Source organism: Ascaphus truei, chromosome 2 (assembly GCF_040206685.1).
Source record: "Ascaphus truei isolate aAscTru1 chromosome 2, aAscTru1.hap1, whole genome shotgun sequence".
Classification (NCBI taxonomy): domain Eukaryota; kingdom Metazoa; phylum Chordata; class Amphibia; order Anura; family Ascaphidae; genus Ascaphus; species Ascaphus truei.
Window position 1 is genome coordinate 3,425,976 of NC_134484.1, and position 21,262 is coordinate 3,447,237.

The window sequence follows — 21,262 nt, forward strand, 5'->3', positions numbered from 1 at the left end:
TGTGAGGTGCAGGGGGGGAGAGTGATGTGAGGTGCAGAGGGGGAGAGTGATGTGAGGTGCTAGGGGAGAGAGTGATGTGAGATGCAGGGGGAGAGAGTGGTGTGAGGTGCAGGGGGAGAGAGTGGTGTGAGGTGCAGGGGGGGAGAGTGGTGTGAGGTGCAGGGGGGGAGAGTGGTGTGAGGTGCAGGGGGGGAGAAGGATGTGAGGTGCAAGGGGGTGGGATGTGTGTGGTGTGCAGGGGGGTATTGTGTGTTTGATGTGGAGAGGGAGTATTATGTGAGTGGGTGAGGGGGAGATGGAGGTATGAGAGATAGATGGGGAGTATCGCAAAGGTTGATAGTGAGGGGTTCTGGGGGAGATATGAGGATGATGATGGGTGCTGAAGGAGAGATGATGATGATGATGATGATGATGATGATGATTTTACCCGTGCGGCCCAAATTTTTTTTCCTTGGAGCAGTTTGGCCCTTCTCGCTTTACGAGTTGTGCAGGCCTGCCTTAGCGGTTAGCCGCTAAGGTAATGAAGTGTGCTGTAGATGCCTTTTTCCTGCCTCGGATGCATGCCAGGGGTCTCCGGTGCTGGTATCAGCTCCGGAGACCCCTGGCATCAATCACAGGCAGGAAAAAGGGCTGATTTTTTCTAAGTGTCGCCCGTGCCGATGCTTCTCCACCACCAACTTGCCAACTTTAGTTGGCGGGCTGGATTGCCGAAAAACTCTCCATTCTGAAGTGCCAATCAGCAGCGAAAAGCTGATCGGGGCTCCCTGAATTCAGCCGGGTTCAAAAAGTGCCGATAAAGCCGGCTGCCGATAAGTTTTTATCGGCAACAAAAATTGCCGATTTTTCCCACTTATCGGCGCTTACTGAATCGGGAGGGCAAATTTGGCGAAAAAATGGCGATAAACGGCTTATCGGCGCTTACTGCATGAGGCCCATAGTTACATAGTAGACGAGGTTGAAAAAAGACATACGTCCATCAAGTTCAACCTATGCTAAATTTAGACAACAGATACTTTATCCTATATCTATACTTACTTTTTCATCCAGAGGAAGGCAAACAAAAAAACCCCCAGAGTCATATCATCCAATGATATCTCACAGGGGAAAATAAATTTCTTCCTGACTCCAAGAATTGGCAATCGGATTAATCCCTGGATCAACATCCTTCCTATGTATACTTATTTGGTATATCCCTGTATACCTTTCCCATCTAAAAAGATGTACAACCTTTCTTAAAGATACAGTATCTATTGTATCTGCCATCAGTCTCCATGGGTAATGAGTACCACACTGTAACTGCCATTTCCTTTGTTGCTGGTGAAATCTCTGGTGAATATTTGTGCCATTTTGGCAGTTTTTCTTCATGAAGAGCTAGTGAATGTGCGAGATCAGAGGGATTGGGGACAGTGGCAGGACACGTATGAACATGCACATACTATGTAATATGCACATGCTATATAATATGCACATACTATGTAATATGCACATACTATGTAATATGCGCATGCTATATAATATGCACATACTTTGTAATATGCACATACTATGTATTATGCACATACTATGTAATATGCACATGCTATATAATATGCACATACTATGTAATATGCACATACTATGTAATATGCACATGCTATATAATATGCACATACTATGTAATATGCACATACTATGTAATATGCACATGCTATGTAATATGCGCATGCTATATAATATGCACATACTATGTAATATGCACATACTATGTAATATGCGCATGCTATATAATATGCACATACTATGTAATATGCACATAATATGTAATATGCACATGCTATATAATATGCACATACTATGTAATATGCACATACTATGTAATATGCACATACTATGTAATATGCACATACTATGTAATATGCACATACTATATAATATGCACATGCTATGTAATATGCACATACTATGTAATATGCACATACTATGTAATATGCACATGCTATATAATATGCACATACTATGTAATATGCACATGCTATATAATATGCACATGCTATATAATATGCACATACTATGTAATATGCACATACTATGTAATATGCGCATGCTATATAATATGCACATACTATGTAATATGCACATACTATGTAATATGCACATACTATGTAATATGCACATGCTATATAATATGCACATACTATGTAATATGCACATACTATGTAATATGCACATACTATATAATATGCACATACTATGTAATATGCACATACTATGTAATATGCACATACTATGTAATATGCACATACTATATAATATGCACATACTATGTAATATGCACATGCTATGTAATATGCACATGCTATATAATATACACATACTATGTAATATGCACATACTATGTAATATGCGCATGCTATATAATATGCACATACTATGTAATATGCACATACTATGTAATATGCACATACTATGTAATATGCACATGCTATATAATATGCACATCCTATGTAATATGCACATGCTATGTAATATGCACATGCTATATAATATGCACATACTATGTAATATGCACATGCTATGTAATATGCACATGCTATGTAATATGCACATACTATGTAATATGCACATACTATGTAATATGCACATGCTATGTAATATGCACATGCTATGTAATATGCACATACTATGTAATATGCACATGCTATGTAATATGCACATGCTATATAATATGCACATACTATGTAATATGCACATACTATGTAATATGCACATACTATGTAATATGCACGTACTATGTAATATGCACATACTATGTAATATGCACATGCTATGTAATATGCACATACTATGTAATATGCACATACTATGTAATATGCACATACTATGTAATATGCACATACTATGAAATATGCACATACTATGTAATATGCACATACTATATAATATGCACATACTATGTAATATGCACATACTATGTAATATGCACATGCTATGTAATATGCACATGCTATATAATATGCACATACTATGTAATATGCACATGCTATATAATATGCACATACTATGTAATATGCACATGCTATGTAATATGCACATGCTATATAATATGCACATACTATGTAATATGCACATGCTATATAATAAGCACATACTATGTAATATGCACATGCTATGTAATATGCACATACTATATAATATGCACATGCTATATAATATGCACATACTATGTAATATGCACATACTATGTAATATGCACATGCTATATAATATGCACATACTATGTAATATGCACATGCTATATTATATGCACATACTATGTAATATGCACATGCTATGTAATATGCACATACTATGTAATATGCACATACTATGTAATATGCGCATGCTATATAATATGCACATACTATGTAATATGCACATACTATGTAATATGCACATACTATGTAATATGCACATACTATGTAATATGCACATACTATATAATATGCACATACTATGTAATATGCACATACTATGTAATATGCACATGCTATATAATATGCACATACTATGTAATATGCACATGCTATATAATATGCACATACTATGTAATATGCACATGCTATATAATATGCACATACTATGTAATATGCACATGCTATATAATAAGCACATACTATGTAATATGCACATGCTATGTAATATGCACATACTATATAATATGCACATGCTATATAATATGCACATACTATGTAATATGCACATACTATGTAATATGCACATGCTATATAATATGCACATACTATGTAATATGCACATGCTATATTATATGCACATACTATGTAATATGCACATGTTATATAATATGCACATACTATGTAATATGCACATACTATGTAATATGCGCATGCTATATAATATGCACATACTATGTAATATGCACATACTATGTAATATGCACATACTATGTAATATGCACATACTATGTAATATGCACATACTATATAATATGCACATACTATGTAATATGCACATACTATGTAATATGCACATGCTATATAATATGCACATACTATGTAATATGCACATGCTATATAATATGCACATACTATGTAATATGCACATGCTATATAATATGCACATACTATGTAATATGCACATACTATGTAATATGCGCATGCTATATAATATGCACATACTATGTAATATGCACATACTATGTAATATGCACATACTATGTAATATGCACATGCTATATAATATGCACATACTATGTAATATGCACATACTATGTAATATGCACATACTATATAATATGCACATACTATGTAATATGCACATACTATGTAATATGCACATACTATGTAATATGCACATACTATATAATATGCACATACTATGTAATATGCACATGCTATGTAATATGCACATGCTATATAATATGCACATACTATGTAATATGCACATACTATGTAATATGCGCATGCTATATAATATGCACATACTATGTAATATGCACATACTATGTAATATGCACATACTATGTAATATGCACATGCTATATAATATGCACATCCTATGTAATATGCACATGCTATGTAATATGCACATGCTATATAATATGCACATACTATGTAATATGCACATGCTATGTAATATGCACATGCTATGTAATATGCACATACTATGTAATATGCACATACTATGTAATATGCACATGCTATGTAATATGCACATGCTATGTAATATGCACATCCTATGTAATATGCACATACTATGTAATATGCACATGCTATATAATATGCACATACTATGTAATATGCACATACTATGTAATATGCACATACTATGTAATATGCACGTACTATGTAATATGCACATACTATGTAATATGCACATGCTATGTAATATGCACATACTATGTAATATGCACATACTATGTAATATGCACATACTATGTAATATGCACATACTATGAAATATGCACATACTATATAATATGCACATACTATGTAATATGCACATACTATGTAATATGCACATGCTATGTAATATGCACATGCTATATAATATGCACATACTATGTAATATGCACATGCTATATAATATGCACATACTATGTAATATGCACATGCTATGTAATATGCACATGCTATATAATATGCACATACTATGTAATATGCACATGCTATATAATAAGCACATACTATGTAATATGCACATACTATATAATATGCACATGCTATATAATATGCACATACTATGTAATATGCACATACTATGTAATATGCACATGCTATATAATATGCACATACTATGTAATATGCACATGCTATATTATATGCACATACTATGTAATATGCACATGCTATGTAATATGCACATACTATGTAATATGCACATGTTATATAATATGCACATACTATGTAATATGCACATACTATGTAATATGCGCATGCTATATAATATGCACATACTATGTAATATGCACATACTATGTAATCTGCACATACTATGTAATATGCACATACTATGTAATATGCACATACTATGTAATATGCACATACTATATAATATGCACATACTATGTAATATGCACATACTATGTAATATGCACATACTATGTAATATGCACATGCTATATATTATGCACATACTATGTAATATGCACATGCTATATAATATGCACATACTATGTAATATGCACATGCTATGTAATATGCACATACTATGTAATATGCACATGTTATGTAATATGCACATACTATGTAATATGCACATGCTATGTAATATGCACATGCTATGTAATATGCACATGTTATATAATATGCACATACTATGTAATATGCACATACTATGTAATATGCACGTACTATGTAATATGCACATGCTATGTAATATGCACATGCTATGTAATATGCACATGCTATGTAATATGCACATACTATGTAATATGCACGTACTATGTAATATGCACATGCTATGTAATATGCACATGCTATGTAATATGCACATGCTATGTAATATGCACATACTATGCAATATGCTCATACTATGTAAAATGCACATGCTATGTAAAATGCACATGTTATGTAATATGCACATACTATGTAATATGCACATACTATGTAATATGCACGTACTATGTAATATGCACATGCTATGTAATATGCACATGCTATGTAATATGCACATACTATGTAATATGCACATACTATGCAATATGCTCATACTATGTAATATGCACATGCTATATAATATGCACATGCTGTGTAATATGCACATGCTATGTAATATGCACATGCTATGTAATATGCACATGCTATGTAATATGCACATGCTATGTAATATGCACATGCTATGTAATATGCACATACTATGCAATATGCTCATACTATGTAAAATGCACATGCTATGTAAAATGCACATGTTATGTAATATGCACATACTATGTAATATGCACATACTATGTAATATGCACGTACTATGTAATATGCACATGCTATGTAATATGCACATGCTATGTAATATGCACATACTATGTAATATGCACATACTATGCAATATGCTCATACTATGTAATATGCACATGCTATATAATATGCACATGCTGTGTAATATGCACATGCTATGTAATATGCACATGCTATGTAATATGCACATGCTATGTAATATGCACATGCTATATAATATGCACATGCTGTGTAATATGCACATGCTATGTAATATGCACATGCTATGTAATATGCACATGCTATGTAATATGCACGTGCTATGTAATATGCACGTGCTATGTAATATGCACATGCTATGTAATATGCACGTGCTATGTTATATGCACGTGCTATGTAATATGCACGTGCTATGTAATATGCACGTGCTATGTAATATGCACATGCTATGTAATATGCACATGCTGTGTAATATGCACATGCTATGTAATATGCACATGCTATGTAACATGCACATGCTATGTAACATGCAAATGCTATGTAACATGTACATGCTATGTAACATGCACATGCTATGTAACATGCACATACTATGTAACATGCACATTCTATGTAACATGCACATACTATGTAACATGCACATGCCATGTAACATGCACATGCCATGTAACATGCACATGCCGTGTAACGTGCACATAATATGTAGCATGCACATACTATGTAACATGCACATGCCGTGTAACATGCACATACTATGTAACATGCACGTACTATGTAACATGCACATACTATGTAACATGCTCATACTATGTAACATGCACATGCACATGCTCGTGGATACTCTGACAGCGCTATCGGGAATGCACTTAATAATGTGAAAAAGCTTAAAAGGGCAGATCTCCTACACAGATCCAAAAAGAATAGGCCAGTTGAACAAAAACAAGGGAATTATGATAGAGAGGCACCTCTCTTCATCACCACCTATTCCAGACAAGCTGGCATCATTCGGTCTATTCTGAACAAACACTGGGAGGTACTCAGATTAGACCAAGATCTGAAAAAATACACCAAATCAAACCCCAGAATAGTGTACAGGAAAGCTAAGACACTGGGGACTCATCTTTCACCGAGTATGTATAGAACCAAAAAACCCACTAAAAGTACTATCCCCAATGGGTTCTACAAATGTGGATCCTGCAATTTCTGCAAGTACGCCCTACCTATTAAATCCATCAAGAATATATATACAGGCCAAAAACATAGAATCAATTCTTTCTTAACATGCAATACAAAGTATGTGATCTACATTCTGAGATGTGCATGTGGCTGTAGCTATATAGGTAGAACGATTAGACCTTTAAAAATAAGAATTAGTGAACACATCAGAACCATCAAGAAAAAAGATGAGAAATTTCCAGTCGCCAGACATTTCAATCAATGCTCAATGGGCTCGGTAGACCAACTTACATTTAGCGCCATTGAACATATTGCAATACATCCAAGAGGTGGAGATAGGGAATCTCTTCTCAACTGTCGGGAGATGCATTGGATTTATACCCTTGGGACTTTGATGCCCAAGGGTATGAATACCGACTGGGAACTTAAACACTTTCTCAAATAATGTTATCTGATGTTCATACATATCCTTGCTCTTTTCGCCCTCTACCTCTCCCCCCCCCCTTTTTCTTTCCCTCCCCTCCTTTTTCCTCCCTTCCTTTCCCTCTCTCATTCCTCCCCCCCCTTCCCACCCCCCCTTGCCCCACCCCCTCCCTCTTCCCTCTCCTTCTCCCTTCCCCTTTTTCCTTCTCCCTTCCCCACCCCCTTTCTTATTCCCCTTCTCCCTCTTCCTCCTCCCCTGCCCCTTCCCCCCTCCCCCCCCCTTCCCATCTTTCCCCCCCCCCTTCCTTCCCCCCCCCCCTTCCTTTCCCCCTCTCCTCCCTATTCCCATCGGACCTTGCCCCCCTTTTTTCCCCCCCCTCCCTTCCCCCCTCCCCCCACCTTCCCATGTTTTCTCTTCCATTCCCTACTTATTTCCAACTATATAATTACTATCTTATATGTATATTTTGGACGTCTCTGACATAGAAATCTGTATACCACTGTTTAATTATCTATCCATGTCACTAGAGAGGCTCAACTCCTAATTATTTTATATATACCCCTGATTGTCTACAACAGATGTTTGATAAATAGTATAGCTTTCTCATTTGTAAAAATTATACCTGCAAAGATGTATTTTGCTCTATGTATATACATACATTAAGGACAGTGGATGATATTATATATAGCTACATATTAGACATAATGAAGAATATTGTACATAACCATACAAATGATATAATGATGCCCTCCATGCTCTCCATTTCAGAGTAGAAGATTGCTTCTATACATGTTTATAGTATTGTTTTTAACTCTGTATGTTGTCATTAGTGCATGTTGAGTTTACAGCATGCAGTAGCTTCGCTCCTGATATAGGTGTCACTCCCCTTTTCCTCCCTGATATCAGTGAAGCATTCGCAACCTAAGGAGCTCATTGGTCCAGGATATGGACCAATCAGATTATACCTTGACGATCTCGCGCCAATGGCAGATGACGTCATCAATCAGCTGGAGGCAGGGGAACTCCTATATCAGCTGCGGTAGCCGCAGTCTGTTTAGTATTCTCGTTGACAAAGGGCGACGGCCCGAAACGCGTTCGAGATTTTTAACATATCCCATGCCATGATGTCTACCATGGAATAAAGGATTTTTAACAGCGGTATCTAGCCCCCTTCTTACTGCATTTGCTGTGCTCCGTTCTTTCCGCAAGGATATCTTGTCACATGCCATGTAACATGCACATGCCATGTAACATGCACATGCCATGTAACATGCACATGCCGTGTAACATGCACATACTATGTAATATGCACAGGATTTTAGATACCATGTTTGGCCAGAAGCTACAATATATTGCTGGCATTTCCCGGAGTGAGGATATAGTGTGGTGAATGTGTCTGATGTTAGTTTACAAAGCTATGTTTTATATATATACTAGCTGAGAGACCCGGCGTTGCCCGGGAGTACAATTTCCCGCTCCCCCCTCTCTCTCCACTCCCCGTCTGTTTCTCTGCTCCCCCCTCTCTGTTTGTGTCCCCCCCCTGCGCAGCTCCGTTCCCCCCCCTACAGTGTTCTACACACACACACACTGTCCCCCCCCCACACACACACACACACACTGTCGTTGCCCCCCCCCCACACACACACTGTCGTCCCCCCCCCACACACACACACACTGTCGTCGTCGTCCCCCCACACACACACTGTCGTCGTCCCCCCCACGCACACACACACTGTCGTCCTTCCCACCACACACACACACACACTGCCCCCCCTCCACACACACACTGCCCCCCCACACACACACACTGCCCCCCCTCCACACACACACTGCCCCCCCACACACACACTGCCCCCCCACACACACTGCCCCCCCAAACACACACACTGCCCCCCCAAACACACACACTGCCCCCCCCCAACACACACACACACATACCTTCACCCTCCACACACACACTGTCCCCCCCCACCACACACACTATCTCCCCCACACACACACTGTCCCCCCCACACACACACTGCCCCCCCCACACACACACACACTGTCGTTGCCCCCCCCCCACACACACTGTCCCCCCCCACCACACACACTGTCTCCCCCCCACACACACACTGTCCCCCCCCACACACACACACTGTCCTCCCCCACACACACTGTCGTCCCCCACACACACACTGTAGTCCCCCCCCACACACACTGTCCCCCCCACACACACTGCCCCCCACACACACTGTCCCCCCACACACACACTGTCCCCCCCACAACACTGCCCCCCCACACACACACTGCCCCCCCCCCACACACACTGCCCCCCCCCACACACTGTTCCCCCCACACACACTGTTCCCCCCACACACACTGCCCCCCCCCACACACTGCCCCCACACACACACACTGCTCCCCCCCACACACACACACACTGTCCCCCCTCTCCCCCCCACACACACACACTGCCCCCCTCTCCCACCCACACACACTGTCCCCCCCCACACACACACACACTGTCCCCCCCCCACACACAGACACTGCCCCCCCCCCACACACACACTGCCCCCCACACACACACACTGTCCCCCCCCACACACACACACTGTCCCCCCCCCCCACACACACACACTATCGTCGTCCCCACACACACACACTGCCCCCCCCCCCCCCACACACACACACACATTGTCGAGGCCTGTGCCCAGGAGCGGTGCGCCGTGGCCAATGACACAGGTGGAACACAGGGCCAATCACACAGGGGGAAGACATACACACACAAACATTATTTGAGACTTATAGATATAGTGTGTGTGTGTGTGTATATATATATCTATATGTCTGCCAAAATCTGCTGTATATACACTGTTAGCACTATATAAGAATTACTACCTACAGGACTATTTCTCCCACTGCAAACTTCTTTTCCTGCTTTGCTAACATTCCCCCAGTTTCTATGTTTAAATGAATGCTTAAAAGTTCTACTTTTCTAGTAGGGATGCCCTGTAGCATGTACAATGTTCTGCTGAAACCCCAGAGATATGGTTTGGTAATGTCTGATCTGGTTAGAGGTGCAGGCTGCCCCTTGCTAGTTCCCCTGTTACCTGGGAGAGCTTGAGCTTCTTCTCAGGTGAATTCTGGATGACCAGAGCGATCATGGCCAGGTAGGAGTATGGGGGCTTGGCATATCGATTGTAATTCTTCTTCTTAGTCTTCCTGTCCTTCTTCTCGTCCTCTCCTGTAGAGTCCAGCTCCTTCACCCCTTCATTGCCCTCATTCCGCTGGGAATTCTCTGACTCTGGGGTCAGTACCTTCTCCATGCTGCCTCTGTCAGGGGCCGGGGTCCCCCCCTCTCTGTGCAAGGAGAAGGGTCCCCATGGATGGAGGCCAATGGACATGTCATAGGAAGACTCAGTGGCTGCTCCGAGTTGCTCCAGATGTAGGGAGTTCACAGCTGTGAAGGTTGAAGGCTCCAGGCTCTGAAGCTGGGACCCAGCTGGGAATACTGGACAGAGGCTGGAGGGGTCCCTCATGATGCTGCTGACCACTTCTCCCTCCTTCAGTCCTTTATCATGCTAATGAGACTTCAACACAAGTAGATTCGCAGACTGCTGGCTCCAGAGCTGGGGGTTGTGGGGGGTAAACAGATCTTCTGAGGAGACAGATCAGGGTGAATGGTGAGGTTAGGACCTAGCTGAAGGAGGTGTGAAAGTGTGGGGGGGGGGGGGTACTCCATCAAAACCTTGGACACATGTCACAGTCGGTGACACTATGGAATGGATTGGGGATGGGATTGAAGACACTGCACCCCACTGGGAGGAAGCTCTGCAGGGTCCCTGTCAGGACAATACTGTGGGGAAGGATAAACAAATGGTAGATTAACAGAGAAAATCTTATTTGATGTGCAAGATTAGCAGTTTGGCCATTCAGATATCTGTCCCTTACTGAAACACATGGCAGTCTGCAAACAAACAGGGTATGGACACGAGTACAGCTGCTGGCTACATGCATGGAGGTTCTCACTCATCTGAAAAGAGTTCAACTCATTGAAGGCAGTCTCACTCATTGGAAGGCAGTCTCACTCATTGGAAGGCAGTCTCACTCATTGGGAGGCAGTCACACTCATTGGAAGGCATTCTTACTCATTGGGAGTCTCACTCATTGGAATGCAGTCTCACTCATTGGAATGCAGTCTCACTCATTGGAAGGCATTTTTACTTATTGGAAGGCATTTTTACTCATTGGAAGGCATTCTTACTCATTGGAAGGCATTCTTACTCATTGGGAGTCTCACTCATTGGAATGCAGTCTCACTCATTGGAATGCAGTCTCACTCATGGGAAGGCATTCTTACTCATTGGAAGGCAGTCTCACTCATTGGAAGGCAGTCTCACTCATTGGAAGGCAGTCTCACTCATTGAAAGGCAGTCTCACACATTGGAAGGCAGTCTCACTCATTGGAAGGCATTCTTACTTATTGGAAGGCATTCTCACTTAATGATAGGCAGTCTCACTCATTGGAAGGCAGTCTCACTCATTGAAAGACAGTTTCACTCACTGGAAGGCAATATGACCAATATATGCTAAATTTACTTATTCAAGGGGAGCTTCAGTGATTGGAAGGAGGTATCATTCGCCGGTAGAAAATCCCACACATTATACGGTACTTACACTCATAGCAAGGCAGCATGACTTATTTGAGTGTAGTCTAAACAGTCTTAATCAATAGAAGTTGGTCTCATTTAATTGATGTCAGTCTCACTCAATGGAAGGCAGTCTCATTCATTGGGTTGCAGTCTCACTCACTGGATGGCAGTTTCACTTATTAGAAGGCAGTCTCACTCCTTGGATTGTAGTCTCACTCATTGGGTGGCAGTCTTACTCAATGGATTGTAGTTTTACTCATTGGATGACAGTGTCACTCATTGGAGGGCAGTCTTACTCATTGGAGGGCAGTCTTACTCATTGGAGGGCAGTCTCACTCAATGGAGGGGCAGTCTTACTCATTGGAGGGCAGTCTCACTCAATGAATTGTAGTCTTACTCATTGGAGGGCAGTCTCACTCATTGGATGGCAGTCTTACTCTTTAAATGGTAGTCTTACTCATTGGATGGTAGTCTTGCTCATTGGAGGGCAGTCTTACTCTTTAAATGGCAGTCTTATGCATTGGTTTGTAGTCTCACTCATTGGAGGGCAGTCTCACTCACTGGAGGGCAGTCTCACTCATTGGAAGGCTGCCATACTCATTGGAGGGCATTCTCACTCATTGGAAGATGGCCATACTCATTGGAGGGCAGCCTCACTCATTGGAGGGCAGCCTCACTCATTGGATGGCAGTGTCACTGATTGGATGGCAGTGTCACTCATTGGAGGGCAGTATTACTAATTGGAGGGCAGGCTCGATCATTGGATGGTAGTCTTACTCATTGGAGGGCAGTCTCACTCAATGGATTGCAGTCTCACTCATTGGTTTGTAGTCTCACTCATTGAATTGTAGTCTTACTCATTGGAGGGCAGTCTCACTCAATGGATTGCAGTCTCACTCATTGGTTTGTAGTCTCACTCATTGAATTGTAGTCTTACTCATTGGAGGGCAGTCTCACTCATTGCAAGGCAGCCATACTCATTGGAGGGCAGCCTCACTCATTGGAGGGCAGCCTCACTCATTGGAGTGCAGCCTCACTCATTGGAGGGCAGTCTCACTCATCGGAGGGCAGTCTAAAATCCAGCTAGGAGACAATCATATTGCGTGTCTCATGTAAAGTGCTCTGTACTCTCACAGACCGGACTCATCATACATAACATATAAATATACACGTGTAACCGGGGGTGGAGGGGTGTGTGGGGGGGGGTTTATTTCCCCCATGGGGCATTATGGGGGATATTCTGTGATATTCTGTTTTGTCACTGGCTTGGAATCCAATGGAAACTGTGATATTCTGTATTATAATCAGTGCGTGTGGGTGTGTGGGTGTCACTGTGTGTGTGTGTGTCACTGTGTGTCACTGTGTGTGTTTGTAGTTATTGTATCATTCATTAATTGTATAATTCATAATGATGTATTTATTATTTTACAGAAATGGCAGCTGTTGTTAAAAAAAATACTTTGAATAGTCAATACTCTAATTACTAAGCCCTGAGAAAAACTCTAACCTTAGCATGTGTGTAGCATTAAGCCCACACCCTCCCCCCTTATCTTCCTTTACTCTCTGATAAGAAGGGAGGGAGAAAGATAAAGAAAACCCTTTCTCATTCAGAGACCCATCAGAGCTGCAATCTGAAACTGATTGCCCTCAAAAAAGAAAGCAGTAACATATTTGCTATTAACACAGTTAGATTTGTTGAGGGAAGCCAATGTAGGTTTAAATTATTTCCATAAGGTTGTTTTCTAGCCAGCTGCATGGGATTGCACCTTCACCAAAAGCGGAGCGTTCTGTATATTCTGTGAGATTTGTTCAAACTCAGCGTTATAGGTTTTTGGGCCCAAATTTGCAAAGCTAATAAACTTATATTCAGATAAAGCCTTTACTTTGTTACTTCAGCACCCTGAGTACCGTTACATTGTTACTTCAGCACCCTAAGTACCGTTACTTTGTTATTTCCGCACCCTGAGTACCGTTACCTTATTTCTGCACCCTGAGTACCGTTACTTTGTTATTTCCGCATGCTGAGTACCGTTACTTTGTTATTTCCGCACCCTGAGTACCGTTACTTTGTTATTTCCACACCCTGAGTACTGTTACTTTGTTATTTCCGCACCCTAAGTACCGTTACTTTGTTATTTCCACACCCTGAGTACAGTTACTTTGTTATTTCCGCATGCTGAGTACCGTTACTTTGTTATTTCCGCACCCTGAGTACCGTTACTTTGTTATTTCCACACCCTGAGTACAGTTACTTTGTTATTTCCGCACCCTGAGTACCGTTACTTTGTTATTTCCGCACCCTGAGTACCGTTACTTTGTTATTTCCACACCCTGAGTACAGTTACTTTGTTATTTCCGCACCCTAAGTACCGTTACTTTGTTATTTCAGCACCCTAAGTACCGTTACTTTGTTATTTCCGCACCCTGAGTACCGTTACTTTGTTATTTCCGCACCCCGAGTACCGTTACTTTATTATTTCCGCACCCTGAGTACCGTTACTTTGTTATTTCCACATCCTGAGTACCGTTACTTTGTTATTTCTGCACCCTGAGTACCGTTACTTTGTTATTTCCGCACCCTGAGTACCGTTACTTTGTTATTTCCACACCCTGAGTACCGTTACTTTGTTATTTCCGCACCCTGAGTACCGTTACTTTGTTATTTCCACACCCTGAGTACCGTTACTTTGTTATTTCCGCACCCTGAGTAGCGTTACTTTGTTATTTCCGCACCCTGAGTACCGTTACTTTGTTATTTCCGCACCCTGCGTACCGTTACTTTGTTATTTCCGCAACCTGAGTACCGTTACTTTGTTATTTCCACACCCTGAGTACCGTTACTTTGTTATTTCCACACCCTGAGTACCGTTACTTTGTTATTTCTGCACCCTGAGTACCGTTACTTTGTTATTTCCGCACCCTGAGTACCGTTACTTTGTTATTTTCACACCCTGAGTACCCTTACTTTGTTATTTCCGCACCCTGAGTACCGTTACTTTGTTATTTCCGCACCCTGAGTACCGTTACTTTGTTATTTCTGCACCCTGAGTACCGTTACTTTGTTATTTTTGCACCCTGAGTACCGTTACTTTGTTATTTCCACACCCTGAGTACCGTTACTTTGTTATTTCCACACCCTGAGTACCGTTAATTTATTTCTGCACCCTGAGTACCGTTACTTTGTTACTTCAGCACCCTAAGTACCGTTACTTTGTTATTTCCGCACCCTGAGTACCGTTACCTTATTTCTGCACCCTGAATACCGTTACTTTGTTACTTCAGCACCCTAAGTACCGTTACTTTGTTATTTCCGCACCCTGAGTACCGTTACCTTATTTCTGCACCCTGAGTACCGTTACTTTGTTATTTCCGAACCCTGAGTACCGTTACTTTGTTATTTCTGCACCCTGAGTACCGTTACTTTGTTATTTTTGCACCCTGAGTACCGTTACTTTGTTATTTCCACACCCTGAGTACCGTTACTTTGTTATTTCCACACCCTGAGTACCGTTAATTTATTTCTGCACCCTGAGTACCGTTACTTTGTTACTTCAGCACCCTAAGTACCGTTACTTTGTTATTTCCGCACCCTGAGTACCGTTACCTTATTTCTGCACCCTGAATACCGTTACTTTGTTACTTCAGCACCCTAAGTACCGTTACTTTGTTATTTCCGCACCCTGAGTACCGTTACCTTATTTCTGCACCCTGAGTACCGTTACTTTGTTATTTCCGAACCCTGAGTACCGTTACTTTGTTATTTCCACACCCTGAGTACCGTTACTTTGTTATTTCCACACCCTGAGTACCGTTACTTTGTTATTTCCGCACCCTGAGTACCGTTACTTTGTTATTTCCGCACCCTGAGTACCGTTACTTTGTTATTTCCACACCCTGAGTACCGTTACTTTGTTATTTCCACACCCTGAGTACCGTTACTTTGTTATTTCCGCACCCTGAGTACCGTTATTCCACACCTTGAGTACCGTTACTTTGTTATTTCCGCAAACTGTGTACCGTTACTTTGTTATTTCCGCACCCTGAGTACCGTTACTTTGTTATTTCCGCACCTTGAGTACCGTTACTATGTTATTTCCGCACCCTGAGTACCGTTACTTTGTTATTTCCACAACCTGAGAACCGTTACTTTGTTATTTCCGCACCCTGAGTACCGTTACTTTGTTATTTCAGCACCCTGAATACCATTACTTTGTTATTTCCACACCCTGAGTACCGTTACTTTGTTATTTCCGCACCCCGAGTACCGTTACTATGTTATTTCCGCACCCTGAGTACCATTACTTTGTTATTTCCGCACCCTGAGTACCGTTACTATGTTATTTCCGCACCCTGAGTACCGTTACTTTGTTATTTCCGCACCCTGAGTACCGTTACTTTGTTATTTCCACACCCTGAGTACCGTTACTTTGTTATTTCCACACCCTGAGTACCGTTACTTTGTTATTTCCGCACCCTGAGTACCGTTACTTTGTTATTTCCGCACCCCGAGTACCTTTACTTTGTTATTTCAGCACCCTGAGTACCGTTACTTTGTTATTTCCACACCCTGAGTACCGTTACTTTGTTATTTCCGCACCCTGAGTACCGTTACTTTGTTATTTCCGCACCCTGAGTACCGTTACTTTGTTATTTCCGCACCCTGAGTACCGTTACTTTGTTATTTCCGCACCCTGAGTACCGTTACTTTGTTATTTCCACACCCTGAGTACCGTTACTTTGTTATTTCCGCAACCCGAGTATCGTTACTTGGTTATTTCCGTGTCCCGAGTACCATTACTTTGTTATTTCTGCACCCCCGAGTACCATTACTTTGTTATTTCCGCACCCTGAGTACCGTTACTTTGTTATCTCGGCACCCTGAGTACCCTTACTTTGTTATCTCGGCACCCTGAGTACCGTTACTTTGTTATCTCGGCACCCTGAGTACCGTTTTTTATTTCCGCACCCTAGAACCATTACTGTTACTTCTGCAACCTGAGTACCGTTACTTTGTTATTTCTGCACCCTGAGAACCGTAACTTTGTTATTTCCGCACCCTGATTACCGTTACTTTGTTATTTCTGCACCCTGAGTACAGTTACTTTGTTATTTCCGCACCCTGAGTACCGTTACTTTGATATTTCTGCACCCTGAGTACTGTTACTTTGTTATTTACACACCCTGAGTACCGTTACTTTGTTATTTCCACACCCTGAGTACCGTTACTTTGTTATTTCTGCATCCTGAGTACAGTTACTTTGTTATTTCCGCACCCTGAGTACCGTTACTTTGTTATTTCCACACCCTGAGTACCGTTACTTTGTTATTTCCGCACCCTGAGTACAGTTACTTTGTTATTTCTGCACCCTGAGTACCGTTACCATGTTATTTCCACACCCTGAGTACAGTTACTTTGTTATTTCCGCACCCTGAGTACCATTACTTTGTTATTTCCACACCCTGAGTACCGTTACTTTGTTATTTCCACACCCTGAGTACCGTTACTTTGTTATTTCCGCACCCTGAGTACCGTTACTTTGTTATTTCTGCACCCTGAGTACCGTTACTTTGTTATTTCCGCACTCTGAGTACCGTTACTTTGTTATTTCCGCACCCTAAGTACCGTTACTTTGTTATTTCCGCACCCTGAGTACAGTTACTTTGTTATTTCCGCACCCTGAGTACCGTTACTTTGTTATTTCCGCACCCTGAGTACCGTTACTTTGTTATTTCCGCACCCTGAGTACCGTTACTTTGTTATTTCCGCACCCTGAGTACCGTTACTTTGTTATTTCTGCACCCTGAGTACCATTACTTTGTTATTTCCGCACCCTGAGTAACGTTACTTTGTTATTTCCGCACCCTGAGTACCGTTACTTTGTTATTTCCGCACCCTGAGTACCGTTACTTTGTTATCTCGGCACCCTGAGTACCGTTACTTTGTTATTTCCGCACCCTGAGTACCGTTACTTTGTTATTTCCGCACCCTGAGTACCGTTACTTTGTTATTTCCGCACCCTGAGTACCGTTACTTTATTATTTCCGCACCCTGAGTACCGTTACTTTGTTATTTCCGCACCCTGAGTACCGTTACTTTGTTATTTCCGCACCCTGAGTACCGTTACTTTGTTATTTCCGCACCCTGAGTATCGTTACTTTGTTATTTCCGCACCCTGAGTACCGTTACTTTGTTATTTCTGCACCCTGAGTACCGTTACTTTGTTATTTCCGCACCCTGAGTACCGTTACTTTGTTATTTCTGCACCCTGAGTACCGTTACTTTGTTATTTCCGCACCCTGAGTACCGTTACTTTGTTATCTCCGCACCCTGAGTACCGTTACTTTGTTATTTCCGCACCCTGAGTACCGTTACTTTGTTATTTCCGCACCCTGAGTACCGTTACTTTGTTATTTCCGCACCCTGAGTACCGTTACTTTGTTATTTCCGCACCCTGAGTACCGTTACTTTGTTATTTCTGCACCCTGAGTACCGTTACTTTGTTATTTCCGCACCCTGAGTACCGTTACTTTGTTATTTCTGCACCCTGAGTACCGTTACTTTGTTATTTCCGCACCCTGAGTACCGTTACTTTGTTATCTCGGCACTCTGAGTACCGTTACTTTGTTATTTCCGCACCCTGAGTACCGTTACTTTGTTATTTCAGCACCCTGAGTTCTGTTACATTGTTATTTCCGTACCCGGAGTACCGTTACTTTGTTATTTCCGCACCCTGAGTACCGTTACTTTGTTATTTCTGCACCCTGAGTACCGTTACTTTGTTATTTCCGCACCCTGAGTACCGTTACTTTGTTATCTCCGCACCCTGAGTACCGTTACTTTGTTATTTCCGCACCCTGAGTACCGTTACTTTGTTATTTCCGCACCCTGAGTACTGTTACTTTGTTATCTCGGCACCATGAGTACCGTTACTTTGTTATTTCCGCACCCTGAGTACCGTTACGTTGTTATTTCCGCACCCTGAGTACCGTTACTTTGTTATTTCCACACCCTGAGTACCGTTACTTTGTTATTTCCGCACCCTGAGTACCGTTACTTTGTTATTTCCGCACCCTGAGTACCGTTACGTTGTTATTTCCGCACCCTGAGTACCGTTACTTTGTTATTTCCGCACCCTGAGTACAGTTACTTTGTTATTTCCGCACCCTGAGTACCGTTACTTTGTTATTTCCGCACCCTGAGTACCGTTACTTTGTTATTTCCGCACCCTGAGTACCGTTACTTTGTTATTTCTGCACCCTGAGTACCGTTACTTTGTTATTTCCGCACCCTGAGTACCGTTACTTTGTTATCTCCGCACCCTGAGTACCGTTACTTTGTTATTTCCGCACCCTGAGTACCGTTACTTTGTTATTTCCGCACCCTGAGTACCGTTACTTTGTTATCTCGGCACCCTGAGTACCGTTACTTTGTTATTTCTGCACCCTGAGTACCGTTACTTTGTTATTTCAGCACCCTGAGTTCTGTTACATTGTTATTTCCGTACCCGGAGTACCGTTACTTTGTTATTTCCGCACCCTGAGTACCGTTACTTTGTTATTTCTGCACCCTGAGTACCGTTACTTTGTTATTTCCACCCCCGAGTACCATTACTTTGTTATTTCCAACCCCGAGTAACATTACTGTTACTTCTGCACCCTGAGTTCTGTTACATTGTTATTTCCGTACCCGGAGTACCGTTACTTTATTATTTCCGCACCCCAAGTACTGTTACTGTTATTTCCGCACCCTAAGTACCATTACTTTTTTTTATTTCTGCAACCAGAGTACCGTTACTTTGTTATTTCCGCGTCCTGAGTATCCTTACTTTATTTCCGCACTCGGAGTACCGTTACTTTGTTACTTCCGCACCTTGAATACATAGTTATATAGTTACATAGTAGATGAGATTGAAAAAAGACGTACGTCCATCAAGTTCAACCTATGCTAAATTTAGACGACAGATACTTTATCCTATATCTATACTTACTTATTGATCCAGAGGAAGGCAAACAAAAAACCCCAGTGTTATATCATCCAATGATATCTCACAGGGGAAAATAAATTCCTTCCTGACTCCAAGAATTGGCAATCGGATTAATCCCTGGATCAGCGTCCTTCCCATGTATACTTATTTGGTATATCCCTGTATTCCTTTCCTTTCTAAAAAGATGTCCAACCTTTTTTTGAACAAATCTTATGTATCTGCCATCACAGTCTCCATGGGTAATGAATTCCACATTTTAATTGCCCTTACTGTAAAGAACCCTTTCCTTGGTTGCTGGTGAAATTTCCTTTCCTTCAACCTTAAGGGATGTCCCTGAGTCCTTTATACTGCCCGTGGGATGAATAGTTCTTTTGAAAGCGCCTTGTATTGTCCCTGAATATATTTGTATATAGTTATCATATCCCCTCTTAGACGCCTCTTTTCTAATGTAAATAAATCTAACTTAGCTAGCCTCTCCTCATAAGTTACATTGTCCATCCACTTTATTAATTTGGTGGCTCTTCTCTGTACTCTCTCTAGTTCCATAATGTCTTTTCTTAGGATTGGTGCCCAAAATTGTACTCCATATTCAAGGTGTGGTCGTACTAATGCTTTGTAAAGGGGCATAATTATGTT

At 41.4% G+C, this 21,262-nt stretch overlaps 1 protein-coding gene across 1 annotated transcript in view; it reads right to left on the reverse strand.

The window, feature by feature from the left end:
• LOC142474437 (forkhead box protein H1-like) overlaps window positions 1-11,528 on the reverse strand; it is a 56,179-nt gene extending 44,651 nt beyond the window's left edge. The window contains exon 1 of the mRNA XM_075580867.1: window positions 11,100-11,528. Within this exon, the coding sequence (XP_075436982.1) occupies window positions 11,100-11,528 (429 nt within the window). The remainder of the gene's footprint in view (window positions 1-11,099) is intronic.
• Between the last annotated feature and the right edge of the window lie 9,734 nt (window positions 11,529-21,262).